This window comes from Symphodus melops, assembly GCF_947650265.1.
Source record: "Symphodus melops genome assembly, chromosome: 18".
Taxonomy (NCBI): Eukaryota; Metazoa; Chordata; class Actinopteri; order Labriformes; family Labridae; genus Symphodus; species Symphodus melops.
Window position 1 is genome coordinate 14,202,346 of NC_136708.1, and position 21,352 is coordinate 14,223,697.

Here is a 21,352-nt window from a genome sequence, read left to right on the forward strand (position 1 = left end):
GTGACGTGGCACGGGGGGGAGGGGGGCGGAAGAGCTTGTTTGTGTTTTGGTTCTTAGGGGGAAGTTGCGAGAATAAAGAAAGGAGGAGACGTGACGGGGTTGTAGAAATTATTTTTCTTGGGTCCCTAACACCATCTCACCATCGTGTCCTGGGCTCCACATTTTAACACTACAGGCGTGGTATTTTAATCAGTACACACCGCTTGGCTCTCAGGTAGTGTATTTGTAGTTTATATTTGTAGTTTCCAGCTGGAGTGATGTTAGCTAGCGCTGACTGCGGCTAATGTCGGGGATTTTAGTGAGATAACACAGAGACTTTTGTCTGTTTTTATGACTTTAACTGTTCCTGTTATAAACTACATGATGTATATCAAGCTGAATGACAGGATTATAGTTGACTGTCCGACAGCTAACATCTATCTGGGTTGAATGCTAACAGTCTTTGAAAGCTAATGTTTGTGTTTGGGTTGGCCGTCCCTTTAAATAACTTTACCAGCACAACAATTTAGACTAATAGCACTATCTATCAATACAACAACTAACCTGATGGTGGATTACCTTCGAGTTGTATTATGTAGCCGAACCTGTCGCCTTGTGTTTGCTTTTCTTGATGTTTGGGAGGCTAACGCAAACAAGTCAGTCACATAGCTAGGGTTAGCTATCAGCATGTATGCTAACTGAAAATAATTTTGAAAATGGCATCCCCCCTTCTTTAATCTGAATAGATGCATGACTGCTCTGAGCATTGAGGTGTCCGTCCTATGTTGACAGTTCATTACAGCAGTTTGAACACACGCAGCTGTTTTTATACACAGCACTCTCTCTTTTCATTTTTAACAATTCAGGCAAGACATAAGTTTGTCATTGCTCATATATTGACACTAAATGTCAAATGTATGAGCTGTATTGAGACTGTCATGAGAGGACATGTAACATTTAACTGTCGACACCAACAACACTGCAGCTTCCTCAGCCTCCCTCTTTGTCTGTAGTATATAATGTGTAATATTTATATCTTACACTAGGAGAAGAATATCATCAACAACTTGAGACTAGAGAAACTAGACTTGATTGCTTTAGTTAGCATACATGTGAATGACATGGTGTTGTTGGTTTGGGTTGCAAGTTGTTGATCAAATTCTTGAACACTTTGCTTAGGACAAATACTTCGAGCAAAACAGCCCACACTGTGATTATCTCCCGACAACAGTCATGTGTTGAATAAAAAAAGCTGTCAGCGATTCAATCCTAAATAAGTTACATAGAAATGTGTGGCATGCATCCATTCAGAGGGCCGTGAGGATGTGACACACTGGGTGGAACTGATGCAGTCTTTCTTTGCTTTATCTGACTATGTTTGGGTTTTTTTTTTAAATGGGCTTTACTGTCTCTTTCGTGATCAGTCATTCCGACACTAACTTAACAAGAAGACAGGTTTAATATTCTGTTTGTTTCCCCACACAAAACTCAACTGTTACTGGTTAAATCTTCAGCACAAGTCTGCTGTATGAACGCCATGCAGGAAGTCTAAAACAGTGATGCAGCTGCACATCACATTGAACGTTGTGTCTCTGTTTTGATGTGTAAGGTAGGCATTTCCACAAAGGGTCAGTGAGACCTGACAATCAATAAGCACTAATGACAGAATAGAAAGAATCAGCCACTGTGCAGGGGAAGGCAAGAGAAATAAACTGCTGTAAAGTTAGAGGGAAGTAGTCTGATTCTTTTTCCTCTTGCATGAAAATAGATCAGTCAGACAACTTTTTTTTTCCTCCAAATTTCTGAATGTTTTTTTTTTTTGCAACCTTTTATTTTGATAGATCCAGAGTCTGACCTTGTTAAAAAAAACACTTAAAACCACCACGAACTTCACACACAAGATGATTTGTGGGTTTTCCCGAACACTTGATGCACAGTCGGTTACTATAATTCTCTCAGTATGTGTCACAATCCAAATATTTAGTTGTCTTCCAGACTATGAGGGGTCATTGTTTCAAAACAAAGAAGCACTGACTGCTGATTTAAGTAACTCTTGATGGTTTATTTTTTACCACACTGTCGGTGGTTTTAAAAATGCGACTGTTTGCATTTAATATAGCATCATAATATGAAAGTTATTCCCAAAAGACTTCATCATGTTTAGTATTAGAAAGGCTTAGCAACAGCTGCTCTTTAATGAGTTAACTCCTTTTCTCTTGCTTCTTGCAGCAGAAGTCCTGATAGTTGGTTTGGCCCACAGGACACCCGAGAATCTGCCTAGGTCATGGCCAATCGGGGAGGAGCTACGAGACCCAATGGACCCAACGCAGGGAACAAAATCTGTCAGTTTAAGCTGGTGCTGTTAGGCGAGTCCGCCGTGGGGAAGTCCAGCTTAGTGCTCCGTTTTGTCAAGGGTCAGTTCCACGAATTTCAGGAAAGCACAATAGGAGGTAAGCACAACAGAACAGGCGCGCTTTTGAAGAGCTGCCACTTTTTTGTAGATCAAACGAGTTTGTTTGTGTCTGCATTTGTCTGCTTTGGGCTTTCTTTTGCTAATTTGCTTTTGTCACAGAAGCCCCTGAGGATAGACTGAGAAAAAAAGCTCCTCAAGTCATTAGCAAAGTTTTATTTTATTTTATTTTGAAATCATCCCTGACCACATATTTACAGTACAACTTGAATTGATTCATCAAATAACGGCTTCGATAAATTTCTGTCTGTTTGAGTCAAAGGGCTTTGTTTTTATACATGTATGACCTTTTTATGTTAAATACGTTGTTCAAAAAAAAAGTGATGATTTCCCTCCCCCCTCTCCTTTGTCCATATATTCCAGCTGCCTTTCTCACCCAGACAGTGTGTCTAGATGACACAACAGTGAAGTTTGAAATCTGGGACACTGCAGGTCAGGAACGTTACCACAGTTTGGCACCAATGTATTACAGAGGAGCACAGGCCGCCATCGTCGTCTACGACATCACAAATGAGGCAGGTTCATTTACAACTCACATTTCCTCATGGAAGATACTGAGTGTAGTCTCCCCCCTCAAGAAGCAGAAGGTTTTATTGAAACGTGTTATTGAAAAGGAAACATTCTGTGCAGTGGCCAATGACATTACAGCACTGACAGATGACACTTTGTTTGCTTTGAACAGGAGTCCTTTGCACGGGCAAAGAACTGGGTGAAGGAGCTGCAAAGACAAGCTAGCCCTAATATAGTCATTGCTTTGTCAGGCAACAAGGCCGACCTCGCCAACAAGAGAGCTGTCGACTTCCAGGTCAGCGCAAACACACACACACACACACACACACACACACACACACTCACTCACTCACTCACTGTGTTTTCTTGTTTAAGTTACACTCAGAACATACTCGGCCATACACTGGTCCCTTTTGTTTTTGCCATTAACGCTCATTTCTTAAGATTTCTTCTCCCTGAATGCCTGCTTATTAGCAGAAGCATTAAAAAACTTTGTTTACGTTTTGTAAACAGGATGCCCAGTCCTACGCAGATGACAACAGCTTACTTTTCATGGAGACGTCGGCCAAAACATCGATGAATGTTACTGAGATATTTATGGCTATTGGTGGGTATTTTTCAAACACTTTATTCAAAGATGAAGCCAGTGCATTTAAAGAGACGTAATGGGAGTTTTACAATGATAGAATGGAGATTGTGGATTGGGCAATGGAAGTTTTTTTTTTTATTATTATTATTATTATTTTTTACGTGCAACATTTCCATTTCTGCACCTTGCAAATGAAACGTTGCACTTTCTTTTATTGCTGTTCTTTTTTTCTTTTCTTCTTCCCTTCAGCAAAGAGATTGCCGAAGAGTGAGCCACAGGCCGCAGGAGCCAACAGCGGGAGGAACCGAGGAGTAGATCTGACAGAAGCTGCTCAGCCAGCCAAGGCCCCATGCTGCAGCAACTAAAGTGAAGAATGACCCTCTGACCAACCTGAACAGCAGTAACTCTTGCAGCTGATGCCCCTGAATGCCACTGCATTTACTAATGCAACGTGTTGTACTCTTATCTCCAGTGCTCTCATTTGCAGATCAGGAAAAGATATCCCCCTTTTCTTTTTCTTTTTTTCTTTTTTTGTTGTTGTTGTAATACCAAGGTCATTTCCATCCCACTTCCCAACATAGTTCTGTGTCTTTTCCTCCATCGCGGTTCAGCCTTGAAACTATTCTCTTCTACTTTCTGCCATCCACCTTTTAGCATCTATCAGTAATTATTAATAGATCACTCACAACAGATATTAAAGACATTAGTGCACCTGGCCTCTCACTGTGTAGATATGAGTTTCATTTAGAGGAAGTGGTCACTTCCCTGTTTTTGGGACAGCTTAAGACTTTACTACTGCATTTCTAAAACGTCTTTTTTGTTTGGAGTTTTTTTTTTTTTTGATGAATTAGATACACATGCTTGCCTAAGGGCCTCAAATAGTCTAAGAAAAAAACTGTGTCTGACGTTTTGTCTGTAGCAGCACACTAAATCTGTCAGAGAAAACAAGCGTGGGCTTTTGAGTCTTTAAAAGAAAAAGCTGAGAGGAATCTCAATCTTCAAACCCTCTCTGCTCTCATTAGGACCCTTTTTTATTTGTCATGAAATGACTTAAACATTTGGTAGCTGTAGTCCTCGTAGCTTCTCTACCTGTCTGTTCCCCACCTCCTTGACCCCGACTAGCACTAGTTTATATCCTCTTCCATGATCCTTAGGCTCCATTTGAGGGTCATGCCTGCTTCTAGCTATCCCTAGTGGCATTGTGCAATGTTTCACAGTATGAACTCTGACTTAAGTGTCTGCAAGGACCAGTGCAGCGCAACAGAATACCTTTACTCCAACCATCTTTGACCACAAATGGCAAACATCCTCCTTATCTTTTGATGCAGTGTCATTTCTAATGAACATCCCTTGTTGAATACTTGGTTTATGTCGTTGGATAATTTGGTGTATGCAGATTGTCTTAAAGTTGTGTAGCGTAAACGTTTCTGGGCAGTGCTGGGTGTCCATCTAGTTAAAAGAAAGAGGTAAAGGTAGCAAGCTGCAATATGTGAATCTGCTTCTTAATCACTTTTTGTTTTGTCTTTTTCTCAATTAGAAAGTGCTTTAGACACAACTGTGTGTCATTGTGTACAAACTGGGCCTGGGCCAGCTGGCTGATGACAGACTCCATCCATAGACTCACTCACACGTCCCCATTTATTTGTGTGTTTGAACACACTCGCACAGAAACACACTCATTCTATTGACTTCTTCACCTTGAAATACTGAGATAAACACACTGTCTGTTAAACCTCTTACTTCTGTTAAATACACACGTTTGTTTATAGCCCCATCTTAATAATACACACACCTACAGACACACTTCTCCATGCAATTGTCTGAACAATAACTTTCTACAGGTCGGTCTTACTCATGCCTTGCACTATTGATGCTCATGAATATATCTTGTCATAATTACAGCCAGTTTGATATAAATATATATATATAAATATATAAATAATATACTGTAAATAGGGTGTTGCGGTGTAGTCAAGTTTTTGTTTTTTTGTTTTTTTAATTTACCAGTAACAGGACTAATGCTTTCTGGGGAGTTGGCAGGAAAAAGACACGGCTACAACCTGGGTTTGGAGTTTTGTCGCTGTTTCTTTTTTCTCACAAATGGTTAAATTATAATCCGTGGTGGTCTTTCTAAATGTGTGTAGTGTTATTAACAAACAAAATGAGATGGAATTTATTTAGTGGTCTGTCTTGTATCTTTTTCGTAAAGGAAAGGAAATAATCTCTCAATGTTTTGGTTTCATTTTTTTTAATCCCATGTCATTTCTGGAAGTCTGTTTTTTGTTTTTTTTGCGGTTTCATGCAATGACTTGGTTTGTAAAATCCTCAAACAAGGAAGGACACAAAAAACTGAACAGTTTGATTAATAAAAACGGTCGCCCCCTTCATAAAGTATCAGTAACCTTTTAAAGATATTGTAGGAACAGGCACAATGGTAGATGCATCAATAAACAGTGTAACGGACGATATGGTTGTACATTGTATGGTATTCTTTGCAGTGAACACTTAATTACAGCTAAAAAAACATTTAAATGCAAGCATTTTACAGTACTGTTATGTTATGATGAAATAAATACTGAAATGAATGTGATCATTTATTGATTATTGCATGTGTGTATGTGGAAATTGTATTTTCTTTTAACTATTACAATGATGGAGAGTTTTCCATCTCAACAGTTTGTAAAATAGTGTTGAAACTTATTTGTACTCTCAGCTGGCCTCAAAAATGTACACATGTTTCTGATAAGACGTAATGTTCAGAGGTTAAATGTTGAATGTCTCTTTTTATTTATTCTTTTAATAAGCACTGACGTGTTATTTATTCCACCTATTCTATCCTTCTACGTGGAATTACCAAGCACATCCAGTCACCATGTTCTCGGGCAAGGCTCTGCAAAGAAACACACATTTGACCTTGAAATGTTCCTATAAACGGTTGCATTTTGTGACCTCTCCTCTGAATTAGGCTGGAATTGGACTATCCCATAGAGTCCCCTAGCGGAGGAAAATGGGCCTACATTGAGAAATTGAAAATAAGGATGAGCGCCATGTCTGATCCTCCGCTTGTGGAATAGAGCTGACGGCAGAGCGAATATTTCCCGGGCCGGGGGTCCCCGTCGGGGGGGTTCGGAGCAAATCATGGCGGACAGCGCTGTGATTCAGCAAGGTTCGCCGGCCATTGGGGCTGCGGGCCTGGTTCCGGCCGCTCCTGGAGCCGGGGGCACGGAGGGCTCTGGCGCCGCTGGAGGATCCGCACGTATCGCCGTGAAGAAGGCGCAACTCCGTTCCTCACCTCGGCCAAAGAAACTAGAAAAACTCGGAGTGTACTCATCCTGCAAAGTATGCTTTACGTGCAAGTAGCTGACTTTGTGTACCTTGCTGTTTTTTGACGGATGGATTTTTAAAAAAAAGGCTATTTCCTGGGCTTGGTTGCAATAGTTTACAAAATGCAAGCGCAGCAAAGGAAGCCATTGTCGCACTTCATTTTTTTTTACATTTAGCATGCACGAGCCAATTATCGAAAAGGCGATATTAATAAATAGATGAAGGAAACGTTATTGTAACTGGTGGGCTGGTAAGCAGGTCCCCTCCAGCTGCAAGCTGTGCGCTGTTAGTACAATGTTACTATCGTGATGGGGAGGGGGGGTTGGTGAACGTAAACATTGGCTTGGCGCTGGTACTCGGGAGTCGCTGTGTAGCTGTGTGCAGAAAGGGCTGCATCCCACTTCGTGTGTGTCTGTGTTGTTGTGCGTGATGTGTTTCTGAAGAAAATGTTCCGGAGTCGCCGTGCCGTCTGTCAACGCACGGTGGTACAAAGAGAGGATTTTATTGGGTTTATGCAGTGTATCATCCGCAGAGGGGAGGGACGGGGTCTTTGTTTTGACAGGGTGACAGCTGCCGGGGGGGGCGGAGTTTGTTGTTGTTTTATTGCGCATGCTCAGTACGGCAGCTCCAGCTGACGGTGACAGGCCTCCTCACCCCACCTCACCTCCTCGTCTTTTTAGGAAGTCAGTCCGAAGTTAATAAATATAAACTGAGCTATGTAGTCATAACAATAATTCAGGCTGCTATGCCCATTATCTGGAAAAGAAAATACATGTGATGATACACTTTAGGCTACAAGAATTAAACCTAAACAAACAGCATTACTTTTTGCAGACCTTTACAGTCTGCATGTGCTTATTCTCACTCATTAGTCTGAATATAAACTGCAAAGTATAAGTGGTTAATCCACCTTCGTCTTTACTCCTGTTTGAACTGTTGTTCTCGTGTGTTTTGTTCTAGGCTGAGGGAGCCTGCAAGTGTAATGGCTGGAAAAGTCAGAACCCCCCTCCTACACCCCCACGGACTGACCAGCAGTCCAACACAGTCAACCTACAGGAGCCCTGTCGGAGCTGTTCTCACACCTTGGGTATTTGAACAGTGATGATGTTTATTTTTTTATTCAATTTGATAAACATTATCGAGAATGGTGTATGTGGTGCCACTGCAGAATAATTGTTTTTTTCCTTTGGCTTAATGACGGATTTAATGACTATATACTTACACTATTACAACCATTTTTAAGATATTTTGCTCTCTCATTCCAGGAGATCATGTGACCCATTTAGAAAATGTTTCCGAGGAGGAAATGAACCGATTGCTAGGTATCGTCTTGGATGTAGAGTATCTCTACACCTGTGTTCATAAAGAGGAGGACGCTGACACAAAACAAGTCTACTTTTCCCTCTTCAAAGTAAGCCTTTTGCTTTAAAAAAAAGACATGTACAAATGTACAGTATTTTCCCGCATGCAACAGTACAATTGAAAACAATGCTTTATCTTTTTTGTAGCTGTTGAGAAAATCCATCCTACAGATGGGTAAGCCAATGCTAGAAGCACAGGAGAGTCCTCCGTTTGAAAAACCCAGCATTGAGCAGGTGACCAGATGTCTATATGAGCTTCAACTACAACACAAAGGCAGCACTATTCAACGTTGCTGTTTTTTTTTTGTTTTTTTTTTCCATGTAACTATTTATTTATTTGACTTATTTCTAAATAGGGAGTAAACAATTTTGTGCAGTACAAGTTCAGCCACCTGCCATCCAAAGAGCGTCAAACCATCATGGAGCTGGCCAAGATGTTTCTCAACCAGATCAATTACTGGCAGCTAGAGACTCCCTCCCAGAGACGCCAGAGGGTCGCAAACGATGATGTCGCAGGATACAAAGCAAACTACACCAGGTAGCAGCCCTGGTAGATGCCATGTAAACATGAATCACATCCGTTTACAGTCAGGAATTCTAAACAATGTTCTGTCTCTGCTGTAGATGGCTCTGCTACTGCAACGTGCCTCAGTTCTGTGACAGTCTCCCCCAGTACGAGACCACTCAGATCTTTGGCAGGACGCTGTTGCGTTCGGTGTTCACTGTGATGAGGAAACAACTGTTGGAGCAGGCCAGACAGGAAAAGGACAAACTGCCACCTGAGAAGCGCACACTCATCCTCACACACTTCCCCAAGTAAGACAACAAACAGACAACAACAAACTTTGATTCCTGAAAGATTTATTCACACCGAGATAAGTAAAGACGACATCCTCAGTAGCAAAGCACACAGAAGTAACACAAGCATGCCTGGCAATCTTTGTCAATTAAGGCAAGTTGTGTGTGTGTGTGTGTAATTATTATTATTTTTTTTTACTTGGCTCAGGTTCTTGTCTATGCTAGAGGAGGAGGTGTACAGCCACAGTTCTCCCATCTGGAGCCAAGACTTCTTGGCAGGAGCGTCAGGAGGGCAGATTCCAATCCACACAGGTAACACACACCCTCACGAGTCCATCAGAAACACACAAGTCGCAGTCACACAATTTTGAACCAATTGTGGACAGTGAAAGAAGAAATATGACTTCATGTAATTTTAATTTCCTGTCTGTTGGGATGTAGTTATCAGTGCGCCCCCTGTAGCCAGACCGTTGTACTACAGCACCAGCCCTGTGTCCTTTGTGGACCCCTCCACCTGCGGCAGTGTCAGTCCTGCCAGGAAAACAGCGTCTGTACTCGAGCCAAGCCCAGGTATGACAGACAACCCTATAATTACTCAAAGGTTACATTGACTCCACGCTCTTACATAACATCTACCCGTCTTACAGTGAATCACTACACAAAGGAAGAATGTGCCTTTTGTTGTCATCTTTAACTTTATTTGATATTGTGACCTTAACTGGAGTGTTAAGGTCACCTTTTATAGCTAACAAAGAGAGTGCATCTAAATCAAACTCCTCATTCATACATATGTTTGATTAACTTCTCTGTGTCGCTGGATCACAGTTGGAGAAAAGCGTAAACCCTCTGAGCCCCTCAACCATGAGGAAAATAAGAGACCCCGGGTGGTTGGTGACATCCCCTTGGAACTCATCAATGAAGTCATGGCAACAATAGCGGACCCTGCAGCCATTCCAGAGGTAACCAGATGTTCTTTGTTTGGATATCAAATCGCATGGAATCCAGTAAGTGCATTTGTCCCATTAGCCTGCAGCTACAGTTGGGCAAAGAAAATTGATGTAAAACAGATTTTTTAGCTTAAAGGTCACATTCCTTTTCAACAATTTTAAATAAAATCTCAGACGTTTCTGGACAAATATCCAGATATTTTCTGGAGCGCATATATAAAAAAAGATCAATTTTAGCCCTGCTTAGAACAGGCTGTTTCTGTGTTCAATCACGCCCCTCTGGAAGGGGATGTGATTTGGGGCTTTCTTGCACCATGTCACAAAGGCAAACACACATTTTCTGTGAAAGTGGAGCGGGCAAAAGACGGAGAAGATGGACTTTTCTCATAATTGGGTAGTTTATAAAATGGCTGGGGACACACATCGGTGAAATTTGACGCAGTTAAGTGTATTTTGCGTAATATGTCCCCTTAAAAGTTGGGAAAACACTGTTCTGCTTTTAATCCAAAACCCTCTGACTCACAGTGATGAAACAGTCACAATGGTTGTTATTTCATGCCTTTCTTCTCATCAGACCAGCCTGCTGTCCGCTCACTCTGCACGTGATGAAGCAGCCCGCCTAGAGGAGCGCAGGGGGGTGATTGAATTCCATGTTATTGGTAACTCCCTAAACCAGAAGCCCAATAAGAGGATCCTGATGTGGCTCGTCGGCCTCCAGAATGTGTTTTCTCACCAGCTGCCCCGCATGCCAAAAGAATACATCACACGGCTGGTCTTTGATCCGTGAGTGTAACTGTACTCTGACTTACTCAGACAATATACAACAACTATTCATGTCTAATTTTGTTTGTTTGGTTGATTTGTCAGGAAGCACAAGACTCTGTCACTGATCAAAGATGGCCGTGTGATTGGGGGAATCTGCTTCCGGATGTTTCCATCGCAGGGTTTTACCGAGATCGTGTTTTGTGCGGTCACCTCAAACGAACAGGTCAAGGTGAGAGCGGTTTGGTTCTTCAGTTTTCGTCAGTAAATGCTCTCTGATTGGTCCGTATTTAACCGATTGTTGGCTTGTTCTGGCTTTGTGGTTGTAGGGTTATGGGACCCATCTAATGAACCACCTGAAGGAGTATCACATAAAACACGAAATCCTCAACTTCCTCACGTATGCCGATGAGTACGCCATCGGCTACTTCAAGAAACAGGTAACACCATGTTTATAAAGTACACACTTTTTATGCTTCATCGCCCTTTTCTCCTGAAGTGTTTCACTCTTCAAACAAAATGGTTTTTTAACGGCAGCAGAAATGTAAAGTCGCTGTGAGGAGCTTTCACCTAATGGTGACCTGTGTTGACCTCTTTGCCGACGTCATCCTGTGCATGTGTAAGAAGCGTGTAATGTGTAGCTCATAGTGAATCTTTGGTGATGACATTTTTCAAGGCTCTTTCCTCTTTCAGCGTGCTTTTCCTTTCCTTTCCTTGTCTAACACATTTTCTGCGGCAGGGATGATAAGCTTATACAGTTACAATCTAGAAATTCCCATTTTCTTATAAAAGTCATAAAGACGCAATTTGCATTCATTCCAGTCTGTTTCATTACCAGCTAAAAACTTTAGCAGGTCAGCTTTAAAAGAAGGGCTTTAAATAGGTATCTTTTAAGATTTTTTTTTCGCAGCTTTAAATTAATTGGTAACACAGTTCTGTAGTGTTCTTCAAAGCTATAAGAATGACTGCCTCTTGTCAAGGTTAAATTGGTTCTTTGGTAACATTCTTTGAATATATATCACAAGGTATTGAAAGTTTCATAATAGAAACGATTAAAATCGAAGAGGAGGGGGTTTTCCTGAGGGTTTTTTTGTTTGAAAAAAAAAAACAACAACACTGTTTTCATTCTCTCTCACAGGGTTTTTCAAAGGACATCAAAGTACCCAAAGCCAAGTATGTAGGCTACATCAAGGACTATGAGGGAGCCACACTCATGGGCTGCGAACTCAACCCCAGCATCCCCTACACAGAGTTTTCTGTTATTATCAAGAAGCAGAAGGAGGTGTGTGTTATTTCATTATTTTTGATCTCTTCAAAATATCTACTCTCACAATCGTTTTAAACATTCCCATGTGTCTCACTTAGATCATCAAGAAGCTGATAGAGAGGAAGCAGGCTCAGATCAGAAAAGTCTACCCAGGACTCTCCTGTTTTAAGGAAGGAGTTCGTCAGATACCCATCGAGAGCATCCCAGGCATACGTACGTGCCACCTACTGCTTTATTTCTCTTCAGCAGTTTGTCTTGAACTTTCTTCTTGTAGTATGAAACGTGTGATTGATATAAGTTCCTTTCACTCGGACAGGTGAAACTGGCTGGAAGCCTGTGGGTAAAGGGTGAGTGTGACTCTGCTGTACACTATTTAAACATTACATTGAGCTTACTCTTGACCTAGTGGCTTGGCTGTGGTATCCCGTGAAGCACACGTTTGCGTCTGTCACTTTACAAACTTGGAACTTGGATGAACAGGATGGAAGCTAAAGACACATTCCTTTGACCTATTTCACTTTAGGAAGGAACTGAAGGACCCAGATCAACTGTACAGCACTCTGAAGACCATCCTCCAACATGTGAAGGTAAGGAGGAAGACACACACATCCATGAAGTGTACACTTCATTCACAGACTATAGTCTTACCAGACTACTACTGTATGTCTCAGAGTCACCAGAATGCCTGGCCTTTCATGGAGCCAGTCAAGAAAACAGAGGCACCAGGGTACTACCAAGTAATCCGCTTCCCCATGGGTATGTATGCAGTGGGCAGGATGCACTTGTTAATCATTCATTGTTAATAATAATGAGTGATTAACAAAGTACTCAGAGAAAGGAGGAAGTGAGGACCAAGAGTTGTCTGATTTAAGGACGTGCTAGTTTAATTGGTGAGTTAAATGAAGTCATATATGTTGATGGAAGTAATGTGACGTGAGCTCCTCTAGCCCGACCGCTTCTGTGCACTTCACCAGGGCAATATGTCAGCACCCGGCTAGTTTGGCATCAATTTTGTATACTTGAAGGAGATGGAGTCCTATTGTCTGTATTTATAAACAGCCAACATCGCAGAGAATAGTGGTGCGTTCCATTTGACCTCAGCAGTTAGAAATTCCAAGTTCCTTGTTGCTCCTTCGACTTCACTTGTAACTGGAACATTTACCTCGGAGGTCATTCCTAGCCGCAACATCCGAGTTCTGAGGTAAATGGAGCGAACAATTGATTTTTCAGCCTGTCAGATTCTGCCAATTCCAGGGTTTTTATTTTTAACAGAATGTGGCCTTCGAGCAATAGTAGTGTACAAGCCTAACCTTTGACCCTTAAACCTTTCAAAGCAGCATACATGATGAGTTTCTTTTTTCCCTGCAGACTTAAAGACCATGAGTGAGCGTCTGAAGAGCAGGTACTACACAACACGCAAGCTGTTCATGGCCGACATGCAACGCATCTTCACCAATTGTCGAGAATACAACCCGCCTGAGAGCGAGTACTACAAGTGTGCCAACTTACTGGAGAAGTTCTTCTACACAAAGATCAAAGAGGCGGGGCTCATTGAGAAATAGACGCGAGGGAAGACGTTCCTCCTCACCAAATGAAAGGATAAGACAATCCTCAAACTGTGTGCATGGGGGAGATAAGAAACGGACTTCAGATGCTGTAGTGCATAGGATTCAGGAACACTTATCTGAACGTAAAAGGTGCAACACGGTCTTAGTTTTGCATACATGTCATTTTTGATGCATGCGGGTCCAGATCTGAAATCTAAAGCTTGATATTTTCACTTAAAGCCACAAGGGAAGACCTGCAAGACTGCAGGCAAAGGAAACATTGTGTCTTTATATTTCATCACATCAACCCAAGTCCCGTGGAAAAACAGGACACTGGGAGATTTTGGGATATATATTTTTAACGATGCAGGAAGAATCCATTACTACTTCTGTTTTAAGACATTGAAAAGGTAACACAGGACGACAGCTGATTGGAGGTTCACCATACACCTTACTTTGTCTCTCTCCTTTCTTTCATTCCCGGCCTTTTTGAACGTCTGCCTCATCCTTAAGTAGACTCAGGTAGTTGTCATTAGCAGGAACCACATTTACATTGTATTAAGTCATAGTAACATGAGAGTTAGATGGGAATCTGACTGAGAGTTTCTGTTACTGTTAGTGAAGTCGAATTTTGTCTGTGATGAGTTCATCCTGCCAAAAAGACGAAAACATACTTTAATCTGTACAGATTAGAATGAGTTCAAAGCACTTACACCTACTGAATCATTGAAATGTGTATATAACATATATTTTCTGTTTCCAAACTAAATGATAATCTCTTTTTTTTTCCGCCCCAATAAGCCACCTAGGGCAGTTTGTCTATCAAAATGCACTTTTATTTGTCCAAGTGTTAATTACTACAAAAGCATCTTTTGTTTGACATAAATTACCGCTATGGAATAAGGACTAATTCAGTTATCTAGAGTTTATTCTTATGTGCTGTGATTTAAGGACAATGCAAAAGACAAGGTCTTAATTTATTCTTTTTTTTGTTGTCCTGCAGATGGAGATTGATCACTTTATACTTTGGAGATAAATGAAAAGATTGTGCAATACTAAGTAGTTTTGCTGTTTTGTAAAAAGGTGTTTGTACTTTTCAAACTTTAGGAGAAAAAAATACATTTTGTAATATGTCTCGAAAATGAATCCATGCTTTGTACAATTGGTTTTAATGACATAGTATTAGCCTATTTTCTAGACTGAATTAAACAGAAGTGAGGCTTATTTGTCTTTGTTATTTGTGCTGTTTCACTCACAGAGTTCAGAATGATGCAGGTTCATTTCCTAAAAATAGATATTTTACAATCAAACTAGATTTTAGAAAAACCAGGACACAAACTGAGATAAATCTAAACGTTGAGGTGTTCAGGTTAAGCAAACTGCTCTCCAAATACATTTGAATGAAGGTACTTCACTGTTGTCCTTTTATTAAAACATTGTCACATTACACAGTAGCAGATAGAATGAAGGGAGAAGATACAAAGAGGAAATGATTAGATAATAATATACTCATATTCAGGATCTCATTATATAAACCCTCTAAATTAAAAAAAAAAAAACATTTTCCAAGAGAATCAAAGATTGGGACAAACAGATAATGAATTAATGCCCTGCAAAATAGGAAGCAACTAAGTCACACAATCCTTTCTGTGACATCTATAACTGATCACAGTTGTTTTTACACTTAAAAACAGTTTTAAAAAACTTGATGGTGCACACCTTCAGTCAGAGTTTAGAGGGGACTGAGTAACTGCTTTTAGCGGCATCCAACAAACGACTCGTTATATTTCTCAAACGGCTGCTTGCTGCTCACAGACTTCCTGGATTTTTGCAAAGAGGTCCTGCCAGACTTCTGCTTGAAAACAGGAGAGCAGAGGAACTGCAAATCTGTGTGCTTGTCTCCACGCCGAAGTTTCCTGTCAACATGAGAAGCTAAATGTCAAACCTTCATGCATTTATTAAAAAAAAAAAAAAAAAAAAACCTTGATCATATGTTAAGAGAGTTTATGGCGAGAGAGGCCTCTGTGTGTTCACTTACGCATTCAGCGAGGGTTCCTTGTAGTCCACTGTCATGGTGCAGCGTCGCTTACGAGCAACAACAGGTGTGGAGCATCGTGCATCTGATGGACGGGTAGCACCACAGGAAAACTTACGATAGGTTGCAGGGGACATATTGGTCACATCACACAGACTCAAGCCCCGCCCTCCACTCCTCACACCAAGCCCACCTATAGAAACGTGAGGAAGATGTGATCCAGAAGCAAGAAATTGTGAGTGAGATAAAGCAAATGGCTATAGTGGCAATAAGCCCAAGGTGTGGTGAGCCCCCCCCCCAGTGCTCACGGCGTGAAAACCAAGATCCAAGTCATCCAAATTACACTCACGTTTCTTGACTGTCCTGACCCTCTGGGGTGTTTGGCGAGGAGGAGCTTCACAGAAATCTCCAAAATTGGACAAGACGCTGTCTATCCTCATCATCTCAGCTTCCACCAGAGGGCTGACGGGAAGCAAACAATCTTCTGCAACAACCTTTGTGTGAGGCTCTGAAAAACAAATTCATGAAATAGTCTTTATCCCACTCGTATAGACACCCCGAACGAAGCCTTTTGACATGTTTCTACACATCTGAGGCCGACATCTCCGTCACACAAGAAGGTCATCAAGCTAACACGGACAAAAATCAGCCATCGAGAACGATGAATCATGAAGTCAGATATAGTTTAAAATCGTGTTCACTGTGTCTTTTGAGTAGATTTAATAAGTCGAAAATCCACTCCTCATGGGTCAAATTATGGGGCCAATATATTTAATCCAGTGACATGCTATCCTGTGTTTACTGCAAGACAAGCAGACGTTTAGTACTGAACAGTCTGAAAGGTCTGCACATTCTGCTCGGTGGAGCAAGCACAGCATGGAGAGAGCCTACGACCCTGTCTAAGCAGTTTAAAAGGGATTTCATGCTTATTATGCCAACAACTTCCCCGACTACAAACAATATCTACAAAGCTAACGTTTAGAAGGAAGGCGAGTTGAAAAAAAAAAAAAGAAAAACGAAGAAGGCAGACGACGCAGAGCAGTTAACTTTGTCGGCTGCATTGCAAAGATTGCAAAGATGCCAGGAACTTCCTGGAGATTATTCAAAAGCGGCACGTGGAGCCGCGCTACAATTTGACACCGCAGAATTTTTTTTTCCTTTTTTTAATTCTGAGAGCAAGAACGTTTGAGAACACTCATCAGCTCATAAAAGCTTCACTTCAGATACCTGAAGCTATGAAGCTCAATTCTGTAACCACTGATGGTGATTCATACATTTAAGTGTCTGTGTGTGGATAATCTGCTATGTTTGTTACAGACATTTTATATTTTGTATTACTATGTGATGTTTTAATTGTGATCGAATGACTGCAGATGTAAGCTAGTTCTAAGCTAACTCTGGTGCAACACATCAAACGGCAACATTTATGTTTAATATTGCACACGGTCCCTTTACAAATAAAAAGTTAAAGTAAGTTACCGCACAGTGCGGTGCTACAGGCTACAAACGTCCACAGATTCAACACAAGCGACTCGTTTTTAACTGCCATCAAGGAAAATGTTCGCTAAAGATCATGACATTCTGAGTGCACAGCCATGGTCTGAACATTCAATGCAACTTGTGCTCAGCGCTGGAGTGATGCCATCAGGAGCCCAATACAGAGCTAAATAGTTGAACAAGTCGGTAAAACCTGATGCTGCCTTACACATGAATGATTCCCAGTCTCACTCTCACAATGAGGAATATACTGTAGGTCATTAATGATCTGTACTCTGTATCGGCAGATATTTAATGCCAAATCATATTGGAACACGGCTGTCGGAGAAACTATTTCCTCACCTTGGGGATTCTCCTGCCCTAACCTTGCTGGGTCAGGGCTGTTAGAGAAACTGGAGTCAGGGGCGGGTTGGAGTTCAGCTTCTTCCTTTGCAGGCTCTACAGCCTTAGGACTCACTTCCTCATCTCTAAAGACTACAGAACAGAACATTTCACAATTCATGTATAATTATAGGATTTCCTCTTTAAACTGTTCATATTAAAAAGGAAAGAACAAGAACTCGTTAAGCTCACCAGAGATCTCCCGTTTTGGAGGGATGTTTTCTTTGTGTTTGATGACTTTAGAGGACCGGCCTCTGCGTGTAGAGATCACCTTGGTCTTTTTGGGTAAGCTCTGTCTCCGCCTGCTTTTCTGAGGGACATAAAGACTGTCCTCTGACTCAGACGATGATGATGATGAGCTTGACTCATCCTGTTTGAAAATGATAGGTGAAGCCTCAGTTTGGGCATGTCCACCTCGTGAAGATTCTTCACTGATGGGAGTGGCCGGCTGATTTTCCTCTGCCTTTGCCCTGAATGGCGCGACGTGAACCGTTTCTTCACAGTCAAAATCGAATGTGTCATTGAATCCCAGTGAAGTGTTCAGCTTATTAACCTGTGAGGGAGGAGCTGTTTTGGCCCGTGTGGCCGACCGGTCCCGACTCTTGGAGCGGGCTCTGGGTTTGGGATTATCCCAAGGCTTCTTTAACGGAGCGCGGTCTGGTTTTCGGCCTCTCTCTGGTTTCCGAGTAGCAGTTTCTTGTTTGGCACTAGCCTGCTTCGGCTGGGCCTGTTTCCTTACAGGCCTCTGTTGGGTGGTCTTCTTTGGCGGGTCAGGTTCAGGAGTAGAATGCTGAAACTCGTCTAGCTCGGCGGGGTCCGCGTAATCCGCTTGTGCTTGATGTGGCGGATTCAGATTGCCATCTCCACAGTGAATAGGACTCGCTGTTAAAGGACCCAAGACTGAGATAACTTCTCCATCGTCCAGCGACCTCCTTCCTCTCACACGCTCAGACCTCCTCCTGCTTGGTCTGTCCACATGGCGACGCCTCACACCCACTGTGGACGGCAACGTGACCTGTGCAGTATCTTTATTGAGCTGATGGTCTGAAGAAAAGGACACACACACACAAACACAATTACAAAATATAACCTTCAATGGTTTATAAAAAATCACAAGAGTAGTACATAAATGCTCTGTAAAACATTCACATTTCTTAAAAGACTCAGTTAACCAGCGGCTTATATACAAAAAGTTTTCCAAGGATCAGTCTAAAGAGAAGCATTCAGAGCAGAATCCTTAGAATTTAAAAAACTAAAAACATACTTCTCCAATAACATGTCACACTGTATCTTCTGTTAGTGTCACTGTACCTGCAGTAATCGGTGAAGCTTTGCACACAACAGGCTCATCAAGGCTCTGTCTGGTGCGCTTTCTCCTATAAATTGAAAGGTACAAGTTACTGACAGTCAGAAAATTAAAAAAACAAAGATCATCATAACAAAGGTTACCTTTCCGAACCCTCGTGTGGTTTGTGTTCAGAGATGTTTGGATGCTTTGTCTAAATTTAAACACAAAGACAAGACAATGCTTAATATTAAAAAAGCAGAGGGAGGCACGCAGCACTTTAAGATGTACTGAAATGTATTAGCCGAGAGTAGTTAAACAAAATATTTCGGGCCGACAAAATAGGTCACAAATGTTCACCTCTGAGGAACTCGCTGCCAGAGCCTCCTTATCTTTGAGCTTCCTCTTGAGCAGAAGCAGGTGAAGGAACAAGGCCTGTTGCTCTCTTTTCAGCTGCAGGATCACTGCATTAGCCTGCTTCATTTTCTCCTTCTCAGCCTGCAGGGCTACAGCCAAAGCTTTGTTGTTCTGCTGGACACCGTTCAGGATGGTGTGGGTAGTCGTAGCCACTTTAGGAAAACAACATTTAGGAAGGATGTTATTTGCTTGTTTGAGACAAGTCTTCGTGCTGTGGAACAGAAGGTCAAAACAGACAACAATACAGCGTTTTATGAAATGTCATACCGTTGAAGGGATGTGTGCAGTGATTTGATGTTGTATTTTGTGATGAAGTTCAATCCTGTTTAGATGTTGCTGCGTTACATTTTTTGTCGTGTTGTGTCAAATTTCTTAGTGTTTTTTTAATTGTTATTGTATAATAAAAGAGTGTTGCAACGTGAGATTTAGTGAAATATCGTTTTTATTGTTCAGTCTCTGTCATTTCATAATGTTTAGAGAAGTGTTGGTATATGGCCGCTTCATTCATAAGACACCAAAGGTAAAACATTTCCTTTTAACGAGGACAACTGTGAGGAAAAGTTCATTTTGTATGGATGTGTTCAGATAAGCTGTCATTTTCTTACCGCTGCTTTTGTTGATGATCCTGGCTCGTCCTCTGCTCGGAGCTGAAGCACTGGACAACCGTTTGTTCCTCTTCTCCTTCATCTTCTCCTTTATGTCCTCCAGGCTCTGCTGGAAGGACTTCTTCTGGACCCGCTCCATCACCATGACTGTCTCGGTTGAATGTCTATTACGGTTCGTTCGCAGATGTGTGACGCTATCCAACTTGTCAACAACGAAGCATACTGTTAACAAGCTAACGTGCTAGCTCGGTTAGCACGCTATTTAACGTTAACTTGGCTCACCGCAGCCTTCAGCCCCGCGGTAATTAATGAAGCAACGTATTTTAAAACTACCAGTGTTAATGAGGAACAGTAACACAATCAACGATATGTTTAAGAGACTTAAATTAAGCCGGAATATCGTATTTATCGTAATTTATCGCAGCACGTCTCTTCCGTTCGTTGACGTTCGAATTTGGGACCGCAGCTCCTGATTGGTAGAAACTTGAGAGTACGTCACTTCCTTCATGAAAAAACGCACCATTCACCAACCGTTCGGGAGATGGCGGTAGTAAGTTTACAGTCTATGGTTTACAGCCGACAGAAGCATTTTTTTAATATTATTATTTAATTTTTTTCCCCACCTGTTTCCTCTCGTCTGTTTGTCTGACTGCAAACAAACAAAGCAATGTGGAGCACATCCGCAGCTAAGGAATGGAGGTAAATAAAATAAAACACATTTAATTAATTGATTAAGCCCATTTAGCCAATGACGATTCTTTATGATCATTCATATGAGTATTCAGACAATCAGTGTTTCAGTTATAAATTCCTTGAGGATTTGTAAACTCAGGTCTCAATCACAATATTTACAGGCTAGAGAAAGTAAAGATAAATGTAATGTTAACATATTATGCAAGTTCTGATGACCCACAACTTTTAAAGCCACTCAGTGTCCATGCCATTTTGAGACTTCCCAGTTGTTTGCATACAGCTATGTTCTGTGGCTAAATAGTGAAATACACTGAAAACCCTCTCATCATTGGCAGGGTGAGATTGAGAGAAACCACACCTTTCGTAAACGGCATTCCTAAACACAACATCCATTTTTACTATCTGCCAGATAATGTATAAAGTTACTGGGAAAAATGTGAGTTGGTTTTGTGTGGATTCTGTCTGTATTAAAAAAAAGAAAGAGACAGAGGGAGGGAAAGAAGCATAAAAGGTAAAGGCAGATAGGCAGCCAGAAGGTCTCAACGGGTTCTCAGCTTGCTTTAATGGACAAATCCATCACACAGCATCAGACAGTCATTTCATGCCAACCGAACTAACCACCTGTCTGCTGCCTACAGAGAGACTTATCATCACAGGGAGAGGAAAAAAAGACAAGACAGTGGGGACAGATTAGAAGAATAATACAGAGTGTTACTGCAGAAATTAAGACACGTGGATGGAAGAACATGTGACGAACTGCAAAACCAGATGAAGACATTGCTTTTTTTTAATCTACAGAGATTTTACATGGTTAAGAGATCACAATGGAAAATCTGTCCAGGCTATCACAAGCTCACTTGCCTCTTGACGGTACAGCCAGTGAGA

General features: G+C 41.5%; 3 protein-coding genes across 5 annotated transcripts; 2 read left to right on the forward strand and 1 right to left on the reverse strand.

Annotated features, from left to right (window-relative positions):
* Window positions 1-8: 8 nt before the first annotated feature.
* On the forward strand, window positions 9-6,147 carry LOC306839736 (ras-related protein Rab-5A). 2 transcript variants are annotated; one of them, XM_079368611.1, is made up of 6 exons: window positions 9-214; window positions 2,212-2,429; window positions 2,813-2,964; window positions 3,132-3,254; window positions 3,473-3,566; window positions 3,798-6,147. In XM_079368611.1, exons 2-6 carry the CDS (start codon window positions 2,264-2,266, stop codon window positions 3,911-3,913), a joined length of 651 nt encoding a protein of 216 aa, XP_079224737.1. In that variant the 5' UTR covers window positions 9-214; window positions 2,212-2,263; the 3' UTR covers window positions 3,914-6,147. The 2 variants fall into 2 exon arrangements, with proteins under 2 accessions (XP_079224737.1, XP_079224736.1); XM_079368610.1 differs by having other exon boundaries at window positions 11-214; window positions 2,209-2,429.
* A 235-nt stretch (window positions 6,148-6,382) lies between these two features.
* Window positions 6,383-14,778, forward strand: kat2b (K(lysine) acetyltransferase 2B). The gene is made up of 18 exons (XM_079368594.1): window positions 6,383-6,887; window positions 7,833-7,959; window positions 8,138-8,283; window positions 8,381-8,467; window positions 8,590-8,771; window positions 8,858-9,049; window positions 9,240-9,343; window positions 9,473-9,601; window positions 9,857-9,990; window positions 10,553-10,761; window positions 10,846-10,972; window positions 11,070-11,180; window positions 11,879-12,022; window positions 12,106-12,220; window positions 12,324-12,354; window positions 12,531-12,594; window positions 12,679-12,763; window positions 13,376-14,778. The coding sequence occupies exons 1-18, from the start codon at window positions 6,687-6,689 to the stop codon at window positions 13,567-13,569; spliced, it is 2,382 nt and encodes a 793-aa protein (XP_079224720.1). The 5' UTR covers window positions 6,383-6,686; the 3' UTR covers window positions 13,570-14,778.
* A 186-nt stretch (window positions 14,779-14,964) lies between these two features.
* sgo1 (shugoshin 1) lies at window positions 14,965-20,304 on the reverse strand. Of its 2 annotated transcripts, none has more exons than XM_079368596.1 (9): window positions 19,775-20,304; window positions 19,113-19,321; window positions 18,917-18,966; window positions 18,779-18,843; window positions 17,660-18,511; window positions 17,429-17,560; window positions 15,939-16,097; window positions 15,593-15,674; window positions 14,965-15,470 (listed from the first exon to the last, which is right to left on the reverse strand). In XM_079368596.1, the coding sequence occupies exons 1-9, from the start codon at window positions 19,917-19,919 to the stop codon at window positions 15,311-15,313; spliced, it is 1,854 nt and encodes a 617-aa protein (XP_079224722.1). In that variant the 5' UTR covers window positions 19,920-20,304; the 3' UTR covers window positions 14,965-15,310. The 2 variants fall into 2 exon arrangements, with proteins under 2 accessions (XP_079224722.1, XP_079224721.1); XM_079368595.1 differs by having other exon boundaries at window positions 15,593-15,782; window positions 19,775-20,303.
* Between the last annotated feature and the right edge of the window lie 1,048 nt (window positions 20,305-21,352).

What these genes read in the sequence shown, in the direction of transcription:
- kat2b (XM_079368594.1), top strand. Translation starts at nt 6,687, where the DNA reads ATGGCGGACAGCGCTGTGATTCAGCAAGGTTCGCCGGCCATTGGGGCT. An exon ending in AAAAACCCAGCATTGAGCAG is followed by an intron (nt 8,468 to 8,589) that starts GTGACCAGATGT and finishes ATTTCTAAATAG; the next exon opens with GGAGTAAACAATTTTGTGCA. An exon ending in AGTAATCCGCTTCCCCATGG is followed by an intron (nt 12,764 to 13,375) that starts GTATGTATGCAG and finishes TTTTCCCTGCAG; the next exon opens with ACTTAAAGACCATGAGTGAG.
- sgo1 (XM_079368595.1), bottom strand. Translation starts at nt 19,919, where the DNA reads ATGGTGATGGAGCGGGTCCAGAAGAAGTCCTTCCAGCAGAGCCTGGAG. An exon ending in TCCAAAACGGGAGATCTCTG is followed by an intron (nt 17,561 to 17,659) that starts GTGAGCTTAACG and finishes TCTGTTCTGTAG; the next exon opens with TCTTTAGAGATGAGGAAGTG. An exon ending in AAGGAACCCTCGCTGAATGC is followed by an intron (nt 15,471 to 15,592) that starts GTAAGTGAACAC and finishes TCATGTTGACAG; the next exon opens with GAAACTTCGGCGTGGAGACA.
- LOC306839736 (XM_079368611.1), top strand. Translation starts at nt 2,264, where the DNA reads ATGGCCAATCGGGGAGGAGCTACGAGACCCAATGGACCCAACGCAGGG. An exon ending in TCTACGACATCACAAATGAG is followed by an intron (nt 2,965 to 3,131) that starts GCAGGTTCATTT and finishes TGCTTTGAACAG; the next exon opens with GAGTCCTTTGCACGGGCAAA. An exon ending in TGAGATATTTATGGCTATTG is followed by an intron (nt 3,567 to 3,797) that starts GTGGGTATTTTT and finishes TCTTCCCTTCAG; the next exon opens with CAAAGAGATTGCCGAAGAGT.